This window comes from Ictalurus furcatus, chromosome 18 (genome assembly GCF_023375685.1).
Source record: "Ictalurus furcatus strain D&B chromosome 18, Billie_1.0, whole genome shotgun sequence".
In the NCBI taxonomy this organism is placed as follows: Eukaryota; Metazoa; Chordata; class Actinopteri; order Siluriformes; family Ictaluridae; genus Ictalurus; species Ictalurus furcatus.
This window is the reverse complement of record NC_071272.1, coordinates 7,217,501-7,231,059: the sequence shown is the minus strand read 5'-3', so window position 1 is coordinate 7,231,059 and position 13,559 is coordinate 7,217,501. Positions and strand designations below refer to the sequence as shown.

The following is a 13,559-nucleotide window of genomic DNA, read 5'->3' as shown; positions in this document are numbered from 1 at the left end:
GTTTGAATCCTGTTTTTACGATTTTAAAGATCCGAGTGTAAATATTTCTCATTTATAGAAGAGATGCTTGTGCATTTGAATTCCAACCGTGCACTCGTTCTGACATCATCTTCACGCCAGACGGCTTCGATATTGAATGTCTGTGCATGTCTCTGCTCTGTCTGTGCTTTCTGTACGTGTGTGTGTGTGTGTGTGTGTGTGTGTGTGTGTGGAGTCACCTTCAAACTCATGTCAGATATCTTTCATTTTATTGACACAGAGTTGTACACAACCGACAGCGTCGTCTTCAAACACAGCTTTATAGTACGGTTCGATATATTCAGTAAATGTTAGCAGAATCTCTCACTCACACACACACACACACACACACGAACCTGAGCACCTCACACAGGTGCTGTGAGTGATGTAAAGTGCACAAGATGATGCTGAAATTCTCAAATGTATCTCAAAAGTCACAAAAGAAAGAGAAAGACACAGATATTGTGTGTGTGTGTGTGTACATCCATCATGTCTATACTGTATACAGACAGCTAAAGAATGCAGAAGAGAATAACTACAGGACATACAGAAAAGAACAGACCACTTTTTGGACATCCATTTAAGGAGGAACATCTTCGTCTCTGCTGTTATCTCTCCGTTTACCCATTTATCTCCCAAACAGAAATTGAGAAATTGAGATGTCATGCACTGTTGTGACGGTCAACGGTTTGAGAGTCGAGTCCTTCACACGCGCACACGCACACACGCGCACACATGCCTGAAATGCAGAACCGGAGGAATAGAGGACGCTCTCCATCTGAAGTACATTTTCCGCATATCCTCCTCTCTCTTTCTCTCCCTCTTGTTTATTTTAAATAGGTAGATAGGTGTAGAAAACGTTCTCATGAATGTGGGAGCATGTTAAGAGGCTGGAATAAGAGAGAGACAGAGAGAGACAGACAGAGAGGGAGACAGAGAGAGAGAGAGAGAGAGAGACAGAGATAGAGACAGAGAGAGACAGAGAGAGAGAGAGAGAGAGAGAGCGAGAGAGAGACAGAGAGAGACAGAAAGAGAGAAACAGAGAGAGAGAGAGACAGAGAGAGAGACAGAGAGAGAAAGAGAGAAACAGAGAGAGAGAAACAGAGAGAGAGACAGAAAGAGAGACAGAGTGAGAGAGACAGAGAGAGAGAGAGAGACAAAGAGAGCGATTGTATTGAGCCAGTTGTTGTGTTCCAGTCAGAAAGCAGAACATCGCTCTGTTTATAAACATGAATGAACTCCTGGTTTTGTAGCTAGCAGGGAAAATGAACTAGCTAGTTTTTAGTAACTTTCAGCACTTAAAAAAACATTTTAAGATTATTACTCGTCACGCTTTTCCACAGCGCAATAACGCGTGTTCTACATGTCAGATTTAGATCATGAATTAAGATCCTCTGAGGATAGACCTGTGATTAAAGAACATGACGTTGTTCTTTCTTCAAAGCGAGCTTGAGGTAACAGGATGATTCTTCTGTCCATTAGCATGCTTACATTTACGTTTCGCAATCGCTACTACCGTATTTGTAGCCGTTTCATGAATTTTGCCGTCGTCCTATTGGTGGATTTTAGACAAGCGTCACTGACCGTCTTTAACCGAAGCGGCACTAAAATCAGACACCGGGATCACGGGCTCGTAACTCACGACCAAATCATTATTTTACAATGTTCGATTTCCATCTGCAACAAAACATCACTTTGTATCTTGCGTAGATTGCGTAACCCACGCAACTTGTTAGTTAGCTTTAGTTAGCTAGCTAGTTACGTTTTTTGAGAAAACCGTTATCTAGTCAGGTTGAAATTTAGGAAATTGTCTGGAAATTTTCAAGAACCGCAGTTTCAGCGTTCATCCTTGGGTCAAAGTCAAATAAACAAAATGTCCGTGCTAAAATTGAAAAGTCTGGCATCCAAATGCAGAGTTGGTTTTTTTTTTTGTTAAAGTGCAACAGGTATCATCAGATCTTATGATTTCTGCCTTCAGAATGGAACACAACTACCTTCATCATTCAGTCAACACACACACACACACACACACACTTTCTCACTGCAAATACACACACAAACATTTGTCGAAAATAGTCTTTTGTACCTTCATTTATTCTGAGCTAATATCTACAGCACACAGTATACAAGTGTGTGTGAGTGTGTGTGTGTGTGAGTGTGTCAGCATTAGCAACACACGCTAACTAGAAAGCCCAGATAAGAAAAGTTACTTTGATAAATAGCAATACAGCGTCTCAACAACACGTTAGCAAATATTCCACAATAACACAAAAACAACTCACGGCCAGACGAGACGAAACAAAACAAAAATAATAAAACACTTCTTTTAAACTTTTTTTTTTTTTAAACAAAAACACAACACGTTACGTTCAGGCGTCTTCCCGGTGATGCGATATGTATGAATCAACAACATGTGATATGATTATGTTCATACACTACACACTTTCAGTGATAAGTCAGACCAGGACTCAAGGCCACTTCTACATGGCATGGAAAGGGGCGGGGTTTATTTACAAAGGTAAATCGAGGGGGTTGGGTTTGACGACAAACAACAAATGGTAAGATCTGTCAACTACGCCAAAACAGGAAGTGCCCAGATCTGTCGACTATGCTAAAACAGGAAGTGCCCAGATCTGTCGACTACGCTAAAACAGGAAGTGGCCAGATCTGTCAACCATGCAAAAGTATGAAGTGGCCAGATCTGCCGACTATGCTAAAGTATGAAGTGGGTATATTAATTGTCTAGGGCCAAAGAGGAAGTAGTTTTACCAGAGTTGATCATTTTCCTTTAACAGCACGTCCCGAAGTGTTTATTCCTCTTATACTGCAGCAATATGCCAAAGATTACGATTTCTTATTTATTAATGAATGACGTACATTTTATCCGTTTATACTTACGTTTAATGTTGTGGAACATCCACAAAACAAGTAAGTTCCTGTTATCACTAATGTTCCAGTAGCAATGTGGTAAAAATGAGGCTCGTCATGCTACCGGGAAACTGCACAACAGGAAGTGTCCAGATTGTTCACTACGCCAAAGCAGGAAGTAGCCCGATATTTTTTTTAAACTACACCTATGCAGGAAGTGGCTCTGGTCCATTTTGGTCTGGTTGAAATGTGAAAAAAGTTTCAGTACCTCATGCAGGAACAATTTCGGAGATCACACACAGATCACAGGGTTACTAGGGTTAGGCAGAAGGAGGAGCACAGGGGCCCCAGGGAGATTAGGTTATGTGCCAGAAACACATCTGGTTCTCTTTTGCTATGTGCAAATGAAATTAAAACTCCCATCAAATCCTTCCATATCTTAAGAAGTCCCCTGTTGACCTTTGACCCCCTCACAACTTGAGACAACGACGACGATTGTTCGAAATCCTTCATCCTCAATCAAACTACCAGACACACAAATACATTTAAAGAGTGGTTTAAATAAAAAGTGGAATGGAAAAAACAGAGATGTAAACACACAAAGTGTCGAATAAAGTGTCTCCTCCCGGACGTGGCCTGGGTTCCGTTCTGCTCGGAGGTACATGGTCCTGAAGTTCTCGATGAGAGCCTGAGCTTGGTGCTGGAGTGAGTTTCCTCACACCATGAAGCGGTGCTCTTTGCCGTCGTGGGCCATCAGGATGACGTTGCGGTTGGAGGTCCAGATGAGGCGAGCCAGTTTGAGCGAGTTCTGAGAGCCAGGAGACGCCGGCTGCACCGGGGGCACCTGGTAGGTCTTAATGCAGCGCAGCTGAGGGGCGGAGTTTAGCATTCCTATACTGCCCAAGAGTGATGTGTTCATCTGGAGAAAACACACACACACACACACACACACACACACACACACACACACACACAAAGAGTAGGTTAAGCCTTTTATTGAGTTTAGTGAGGTGTGCAAATTCTTTGTGTCTGGAATACCGCCATATGCTAAGAGCTGAAAAGCTCAGGGTCAGGATAATGAATAACTAACAGATGACAATCAGAAAGTAAATCAGTAAGTCTGTAAGTGAGTCCTAAATCGGTCAGTAAGTCAGTAATTAAGTCGGTATGTATGTGAGTCAGTAATTAAGTCAGTGAGTCAGTAAGTAGGTGAGTCAGTAATTAAGTCAGTATGTCAGTAAGTGAGTCAGTAGATAAGTTAGTAAGTAGGTGATTCAGTAATTAATTCAGTAAGTTAGTAAGTCACTAAGTCAGTTATTAAGTCAGTAAGTGAGTCAGAAATTAGGTGTCAGTAATTAAGTCAGTATGTCAGTCAGTAGATATGTCAGTAAGCAGGTGAGTCAGTAAGTCATTAAGTGAGTCAGTAATTAAGTCAGTAAGTGAGTCAGTAATTAAGTCAATAAGTGGGTCAGTACGTGAGTCAGTAAGTGGGTCAGTCAGTAATTAAGTCAGTAAGTGGATCAGTAAGTGAGTCAGTAATTAAGTCAGTAAGTGAGTCAGAAAGTAGGTCAGTAAGTAAGTGGGTCAATAAGTGAGCCAGTAATTAAGTCAGTAAGAAAGTCAGTAAGTAAGTGAGTCAGTAATTAAGCCAGTAAGTGAGTCAGTAAGTAGGTGAGTCAGTAATTAAGTCAGTATGTCAGTCAGTAGATATGTCAGTAAGCAGGTGAGCCAGTAAGTCATTAAGTCAGTAATTAGGTCAGTAAGTGGGTCAGTGAGTCAGTAATTAAGACAGTAAGTGGGTCAGTAAGTGAGTCAGTAATTAAGTCGGTAAGTGAGTCAGTAAGTGAGTCAGAAAGTAGGTCAGTAAGTAACTGGGTCAGTAACTGAGTCAGTAAGTGGGTTAGCCTACTTATTGATATTAAGTCAGTAAGTTGGCAAGTGAGTCAGTAAGTGAATAAATATATAAAAAACAAATAAATAAGGAATAACATAAAAAATAATTGTACAAAAATAATGTCTGGGTCAAGAAGATGTACAATTCTAAACCCAGGAGACACTAAGAGCCATTGATCTGAACATGAGCAGGTGTAAGAAAAGCAGAAAACACACACACACGCACACGCACACACGCACACACGCACAGAAAAGCTGAACACACACACACACAGAGCGAGAGAGAGAGAGAGAGAGATGGAGAGGGAGGGAGGGAGGGAGGGAGGGTTTGTCAGGCCAGAGTCGGTTAGTCTACAAACACATGCAAAACACTGAGAAGCAAAGACATACAGTAACCACCACACACACGCACACACACACACACACACACACACACACACACACACAAACCAGACAGATGCACAGTGCAGACGATCTGTCGCCTTCACACACAGAGAGAGAAGGAGACAGAGCTTGACGCCTGGAAACACACGAGCGCCAACACACACACACACACACACACACACACACACACACACGTCAGTGTAACCTGCTCAATGCTGGTCCTATGGATGGATGGTGTAGAAAGGGTCAGTAATTATACACCTGTATGTTATCATTGACCTGACTGGAGCTGTGTGGTTCTTTATCCAGATGTTCAGTCAGTGTGTGTGTGTGTGTGTGTGTGTGTGTGTGTGTGTGTGTGTGTGTGTGTGTGTGTGTTTGTGTCCTGAGTCAAAGCTCAGCATCTCCTTACCTGCCAGAAGGAAATGTGGCTGTCTGCGTTGGAGTATGTGGCCAGGTAGCGTCCGTCTGGAGCGAAGGACACGGCCGTGATGGGGCCTTTATGACCGTGGATATGCTGAGGAGAGAATAAAACAGGTATTTTTACAGACAACTCCAACTCCTTTCTGCTTTATTTACACACTAATGAGGAAAATCCTATTGATAAATAAATACATACATGAACAATTTGATTCTATAATGCACATGACTATAGCTACCGCTTTAGTGGAACGTCCTGTCCATAAGTAAGTGCCCCCATTAGACGATTTGTGACAGAACTGAATGTTTAGTTTTATTTCCTCCATTTTAAAACATGATGCCATTTTTTCAGATGAAGAGGTTTTACCATTAAGAACTTCAGTGGATAAATAGTCAGTGTAAATAGAATTTTCCGGAAATCATTTGCATGCCCGTCACTGACTAGAACACTGCAACTTTCTTGCTGCAGCATTGTTGTAGCGTGAGGAACAGAAAGTACAACTGCAAATAATAAAAGGGGTGCTATTACTTTTCAAACATGGCAGAACGATACACGACACTGAAAATAGCTATGTTTCCATCCACGTATTTTTATGCACATTTTGGGATATCGCATTATATATATATTTAAAAAAAAAAACAAAAAAAAAAACACTGGGCGGAAACACCTGATGCGAATAAAATCTCCAAAACACACATAAACAATGTATGCACTCGACTGAATTCTTTAATCAGTAGCATAGAGTGAGCACAAGGATAAACTCTGCTCGAGTTTAATTTTGAGACTTTGGGGGCGGGACTTAGACGGTTTACTAACTTAGGGAGAGGTTTGCTCACTTACACACACGCGCACGTTTCTCAGTTTCAAGACTTGTTGACAGCTTCTTGGCTGAGATCAATATGAGACAAAGATGCTCTTCGTTTTCTGCCTTGTATCCTCATCTGTGTGTGTGTGTGTGCGTTTGTGTGTGTGTGCGTTGTGTGTGTCAGTAACAGAATCGAGAGTAAACAGATCTTAAAAAAGGAAATAAACAAACAAACACAAACAAACACAGACAAAGTACTCCAATAAGCATGATAGATACAAACGAGCATCACACACTCACACACACACGAGTGACCTTGAACTGAGTGTACAGTACAGAAACACATTCATTACCGATGTTGAAGCGTATAAGTAATGAAATAGAAGTAATGTTTTTTTTTTGTGATCTACAGCACATGCTGCCGCTTGTACAGTTTATAAACGATGTATACGTTGTGATTTTACATGACGTTAATTATAACACGGCTGCGTGTTCGTGTGTTTACGGTAGCCCTGCTACTCCAGGAGTTACGGTAAGGTCACGTGACGAGTCGTTACAGTCGCCAAGCTGCCTTTTATTGTCTTTTTAAGTTCAGGTGAGGAAAAAAGGCAGGTGAGGGAACGACAACGGATGTTCCCTTTACATTACTGCATGATAACTATAAATGGATAAAATGTACAATGTGTTGTAGATTATTTTCCTATAACAGCACATCATGTAGTGCTTCATTCCTTATACAAATAATGATGTATATTTACATTTTTTTTTAAAGGCATTCCACCGAAAGGAATAAAAATCTCTCTTGTTAAAAAGTAAAAGCGGTTCATCTGGGTGAACTGGTGACCTTTAACCCTGCACATCTACCAACTGACCTTAGCAGTGTGAACCGAAAGAAAACAAACAGCAGTCGCTCATTTTTCTCTTTTAGCTGTTTAAAAATCAAACTGGAGGAAATTTTCATTATTATTTAACACGTTCTTTTCTTAACTTTGTCACTGGCAGTGCACAACAAACAAACCAACCAACCAACCAAACTAGTGGCGAGTTCGAATCCTGACGACGCCACTTCCATCCGTGGCCCAAGGGAGCGAAATTGGCAGTGCTCTCTGGGTAGGAGGGGCATACTCCCTGTCCCCTGTCAATCACAGCGAGACTAGCCAATCATGGGTGTCTGTGAGTTCATTTACAAGGAAGAGGGCGGATAGTGCTCTTCTTCAGAGTGTGTTACTACCAAAAATATGGTAGTTGTCTTTACGTGTCTCGGAGAAAGCACGTTAGACCCGCCCTGGTTGATAGGGGAAAGCTGATCAAATTGGGGGATGGAGGAAAATCCAAAATAGGAAAAAAAAGAAAAAAGGCTTCTTTGGAAAAGGAAAATCATTGGCTTCCCTGTCTGACTTGTGTTCCATCCTGGGAAATAAAACAGTCCAGGGCTGATTTATAATCCAGAGTGACTTGTACTGCAAAATATATCAAAATCACGATGCATCAGCATGCAGAAATCCTTCGGAGGCTGCTGTGAATACGGGCGGTGACAGGATATGACATCACACGCCAAGGCGTTGTCGTTGTGTTTTTGTTTATCCACACATGGTTTCCGACGTGCTTGCACTGTTATTAATAATTGTTTCAGTGTTAACATATACACCATCTGTTCTTGTATGCATATTCCGACACCGCAATCCAATCCAGGAAACGTCTCGTTTAGTGATGTTAGTAAAAGTTATCATGGTACTATCGATATCTAAGAAAAGTGTATTGTGTACGTAACATATAATGATATGGATATTATATGGTCATATTGCCCAGTACTAGTTTGGATATGACGTCAGAAAATCATTAATCATTAACATTACTCTGCAGCAACCTGATCTATATCTATAAAAGTCTCTGATTCTGATACTCGGTCAATTGTCCGTCGAATAATTTGCACGAATAACCGACGAGTCTTTTTTTTTTTTTTACAGCTCTCACAACAGTACAACAGAAATTTCTTCAGCTTCTCATCATGCACAGAATGCTTTGCTGCACTTCAACCTTCATCAGAAACACACCCGGTCTAATCAGCGGTGTCACACGCTGAGATGTTTTCTCACACGCCCCCACCCCGAGATTTTATTTGGCGTTCTGACGCGATCGGCCGCTGACGCGTTTGTCGTCTCGGCTCTCGGGCGGGGTCGGAGGGGACGTGAACGAGTCCCAGCGTGCCGCTCGAAGGACGATGAACACGAAGTGCGTAACGCAATAATCCTTCCTACCTGTCATCCCAAAAATGCTCTGAACCGCCCTCATAACAGAGGGAGATGAGATTAGCCCGGCCCGTGCGCTGGCCACAGATGAGGAAGGAAAAGTAATCTCTTAGAATTAAAGCCCAAATGAAATGAAACCTCCATCATCTCAACCTCACGATGGGGTGCGGGGGGATTGGGGGGGGGTGTAATGGGGAATGAATTTTTTTGTTTTCTTGGTTTAGGGCTTCGACTGAATGAGGCACAGAAATGTGCGGGGGTGAACCGCAGAAGATATTGCGCTGTCGCATCAGAGCGACGTGTCATTACAGACGTGTTGCGCAGCTTAAAAATCAATAAACTGTGATTTTATATGATGTTATTTTTCCCCCTCCTCCTTTTTCCCGTGAGAATGTGTGTGTGTGTGTGTGTGTGTGGTTCGGATGTGGGTGTAGAGACCCGGTCTTTTCTTTACTGTAAACGGGATCAATGTGTCCAGCAGTGAAGCAGGAAAAAGCCATTTAAGGTGCTTTTACCTGAAATGGTGTGATGCTACCTGGGGAGCTGCACTGGAAATGTGTACACTACAGACTGAGGATGTGTGTGTGTGTGTGTGTGTGTGTGTGTGTGTGTGCTGCTAGCTGCTCGTTTTAAAGACGTCATTATTTAAGTCAGTACTTGAGTTTAAAACTGGATTCGAGGAGGTCGGTGATGTCATGAAGGTCTATGTCCAATTAGAATAAGATGATGTAGTTGCCATAGTAACACTGAGCTAAGTAAAAGTTAATGTTAACCAAATCTTGTTATGGTGTGTAGCTGACTGCGAAGGTTTGTGCACCCTTACCTCGAACTGATGAAAGCAACAAATCTACAAATCTTTCAGGTCACAGAGTGTGTGTGTGTGTGTGTGTGTGTGTGTGTGTGTGTGTGTGTGTGTGTGTGTGTGTGTATACGAGATGACTTTAGAGGAGAATCAGAATCTCGGCTAAAGATTTAAAGGATAAGCTGGAGGCGGTGTGTGTGACAGTGTGCTGGTGGCCGAGACTCGAGGGGCCCAATTAGACTCACATCAGCTTCTAGCTCAACCCTTTATCTCTCTCTCTCTCTTTCTCCCCCCATTCTGCCTCACATTCTCTCTCTCATTCTGTCTCACATTCTCTCTCTCATTCTCTCTCTCATTCTGTCTCACATTCTCTCATTCTGTCTCACATTCTCTCATTCTGTCTCACATTCTCTCTCTCATTCTGTCTCACATTCTCTCTCTCATTCTGCCTCACATTCTCTCTCTCTCTCACATTCTCTCTCTCATTCTGTCTCACATTCTCTCTCTCTCTCATTCTGTCTCACATTCTCTCTCTCATTCTGCCTCACATTCTCTCTCTCATTCTGTCTCACATGCTCTCTCTCATTCTGCCTCACATTCTCTCTCTCTCATTCTGTCTCACATTCTCTCATTCTGTCTCACATTCTCTCTCTCATTGTGTCTCACATTCTCTCTCTCTCTCATTCTGTCTCACATTCTCTCTCTCATTCTGTCTCACATTCTCTCTCTCATTCTGTCTCACATTCTCTCTCTATCTCTCTCATATTCTGTCTCACATTCTCTCTCTCTCTCATTCTCTCACATTCTCTATCTCTTTCTCTCATTCTCTCACATTCTCTCTCTCTCTCTGTCTCACATTCTCTCTCTCTCTCTCATATTCTGTCTCACATTCTCTCTCTCTCATTCTGTCTCACATTCTCTATCTCTTTCTCTCATTCTGTCTCACATTCTCTATCTCTTTCTCTCATTCTGTCTCACATTCTCTCTCTCTCTCTCATTCTGTCTCACATTCTCTCTCTCTCTCTCTCATTCTGTCTCACATTCTTGCTCTCTCTCATTCTGTCTCACATTCTTGCTCTCTCTCATTCTGTCTCACATTCTTGCTCTCTCTCATTCTGCCTCACATTCTCTCTCACATTCTCTCTCTCATTCGGTCTTTCTCTGTCTCTCATTCTCGGTCTCACATTGTGTCTCTCTCATTCTGTCTGTGTCTCTTACGCTTTTGTTCTGTCTCTTTCCCTGTCTCTCATTCTGTCTTTCTAAGTCTCACATTGTCTCCCTCTTATTCTGTCTTTCTCTGTCTCTCATTCGGACTCCTCTCTCATCCAGTCTGTCGCTCTCCGTTTCTTATTATATCTGTCTGTCTGTCCATCTTTCTCTCTCTGCCTCTCATTCTATCCATCTATCTGTCTCTCTCTCTTCCTGGGCCTTATAAAATAAAAGCAATAACAAAATCAAGTTTATACATAAAAATAATTATATAGCATCAATCAACTGTGACAGAAAATGAAGAAAATCTCTCTCTCCATCACTCACACACACACACACACACACACACACACAGAGTGTTAATTATTGTGTGTGTGAGCGCGGCCGGGTGTTATAGGAAGTTGCTGTTGTGAGACCGACTCTGTCCACTTCACAGATCAAAGCTACAACAGATGGTCATGCAGGCAGGACACACACACACACACACACACACACACACACACACACACACCACAAATCTAATCCACTAAGTCAGGGAATTCTCTCACACTTTGTTACTGATTTTATGTAATATGTACACAACAGGATGGCACGGTGTACTTTTTATCTGTTTATAGTTACCTTGTGGACCGTTCCTGTTCTTAAGTCACTAGCAGTTGATGCTGAGTGTTATTTGGTCATACAAAGTCATTTAAAGATTTCCCTCAATAGCTAGCTAGCTAAACGATTAGCCTCATTTCCAGTAACAGCGAGGATTCTTTTGGTGTCCATGGATCCTGTTGCCTAGCGACAGTGAAGTGTTCTCTTAACTTTAACCACTTGAATGTAAAGTGAATGGTTTGTGTTGAAAGCCTGTGAAATTGGCGAGCTTGTGAACGCACCACTGAGGGCAGACCGTTAGGGTGCTGAGGGCGAGTGAACGCAGCACGGTCTTCTCTGCTCGATAACTTCCACAGTCCTGTGCGCTGTTCCTTTATATTATCCAGCTCATTTAGTCTGACGTGTTCTGGCGTCTCGGAGATGAGAGTATTATGGGATGTGAATATGTGCGGATGGCTTGGCTTCCCCAGACGGCGATTTTGAGAATGATTTGATCTTTAGGACTGTAAACAAGCTAAAATCAATCCTTCAATCAATTCTGCTGTGGGCCTGAATATAACTGTCTGTCCGCGCTCCCACACACACACACACACACACACACACACACACACACACACACCTGCCCATATCACTGTGGTTCTGAGGGAAAGTTTAACTCGTGTGCATGTGTCTACATGAAATCACAACAATACACTGAAACACACACAGATGCTGCCACTGAACACCAAGATCTGATTACAAGCACAGAAATGAGTATCCAGCCAGCCCTCCATCCCTCCAGCCATCATCCATTAATCCCTCCTTCCATCTATCCCTCCATCTATTCATCCCTCCATCCATCAGATTTTAGCATTTGAGAATAAGAATCAGATGAGATAGAGCCCTCCATCCATCAGATTTTAGTGTTTGAGAATAAGAACTGGATAAGATCCATCCATCCATCCATCCAACCAGAGTGAGATGCGCGAATTTCACAACCTCGATGAGGGGGCGCACGCATGCACGAACTGTGGACACGTGCGTTTGTTTTGTTTCTGTTCCGGAGTATTCTGTCACGTCGTGAGACGTAAGGGAGTAGAGTACGGAAGCAGGTAAAGATGTATTTATTTAAGGGCAGGCAGACAAATCCTATATCTACTATAATACTCCGCAAGGTGTACAGGGACGCGAGCGGTATATATCCCCAATATAAACAGCCGTATAGAACCCAATAGAAGCATTTTCTGCACTCTTGTCAATGCACTTTTTAATGCACTTTTTAGTTGTCGGCTACAGAGTGTTCCATTCTTTCAGCAGTCAGTTATAGGCCTAACATCGGCTATTCAAGGGGGCTCAAAGATGACCACATCAAAATATTTTTATTTTACTCATTTATTTATTTAAAGTTATATTGTGCCTTGTTGGTAGGCTATGCCTGCTGGAATGAAAAAAAACTGTTCAGTGTTAAATAAATATTTTGAAATTATAGTTTTTGTAATGGATTTTTTTCTTTGAAAAGCAAGACAAAATAGTAAAAAGCACATTTTGACTATTTAATTTATGCAATGGTGAAAAAAATGGTCAAATAAATGGAAAAACCGCGAAAAAACGTGTTCGGTATTCGGCCTTCGGCTTTCGGACAAGTTTTACTTTATATTCGGTTTCGGCTTCGGCCAAGAATTTTCATTTCTGTGCGTCCCTAGATTTTACTGTTTGAAAAGAAGAACTGGATAAAAATTGTATGAGAACTGGATCAATATTAGATTAGAATTAGATCAGAACTGGGTAAGAATTGGATCAGTATTGGACCAGTGTTGGGTCAGAATCAAATCAGTGCTGAATCAGAATTGGTTCAGTAATTAATCAGAATTAAATAAGTATTGGAACAGAACTGGATAAGAACTGAATGGTTTTTTGCGACGACATTAGCTGCCACTGCAACTTCTGTATGTGTGTGTGTGGTTTTGGGGTGATGGCACAGTGTGTGTGTGTGTGTGTGTGTGTGTGTGTGTGTGTGTGTGTGTGTGTGTGTGTGTGTGTGTGTGTCACTGTCCTCCTCCTGCTTGTATTGATCCAGTCTCAGCTGCAGGCAGTGAGGCGCACTCGTAATCCACACAGTGTGACACACACACACACACACAGACACACACACACACACTGCTATTGACTCCAACACTGCTGGACCCCACTTTTCACCCCGTTACCATGACAATCATAATAAAACACACAATAGTGCTGTGTAGACCCCTCAATTTCATCCTCCCTCCCTGTCTCTCTCTCTCCGTCTCACTCTCTGTCTCTGAATGTCTCTGCTTTAGCATCTCTGTCTCT

The 13,559-nt window shown here is 42.2% G+C and overlaps 1 protein-coding gene across 1 annotated transcript in view; it reads right to left on the bottom strand.

Annotated features, from left to right (window-relative positions):
- Positions 1-231: 231 nt before the first annotated feature.
- LOC128622570 (WD repeat-containing protein 7) overlaps positions 232-13,559 on the bottom strand; it is a 131,640-nt gene continuing 118,312 nt past the window's right edge. The window contains exons 27-28 of the mRNA XM_053649188.1: positions 5,576-5,680; positions 232-3,805 (exon numbers count right to left, since the gene is read on the bottom strand). Of these exons, the coding sequence (XP_053505163.1) occupies positions 3,602-3,805; positions 5,576-5,680 (309 nt within the window). The 3' untranslated portion in view covers positions 232-3,601. The remainder of the gene's footprint in view (positions 3,806-5,575; positions 5,681-13,559) is intronic.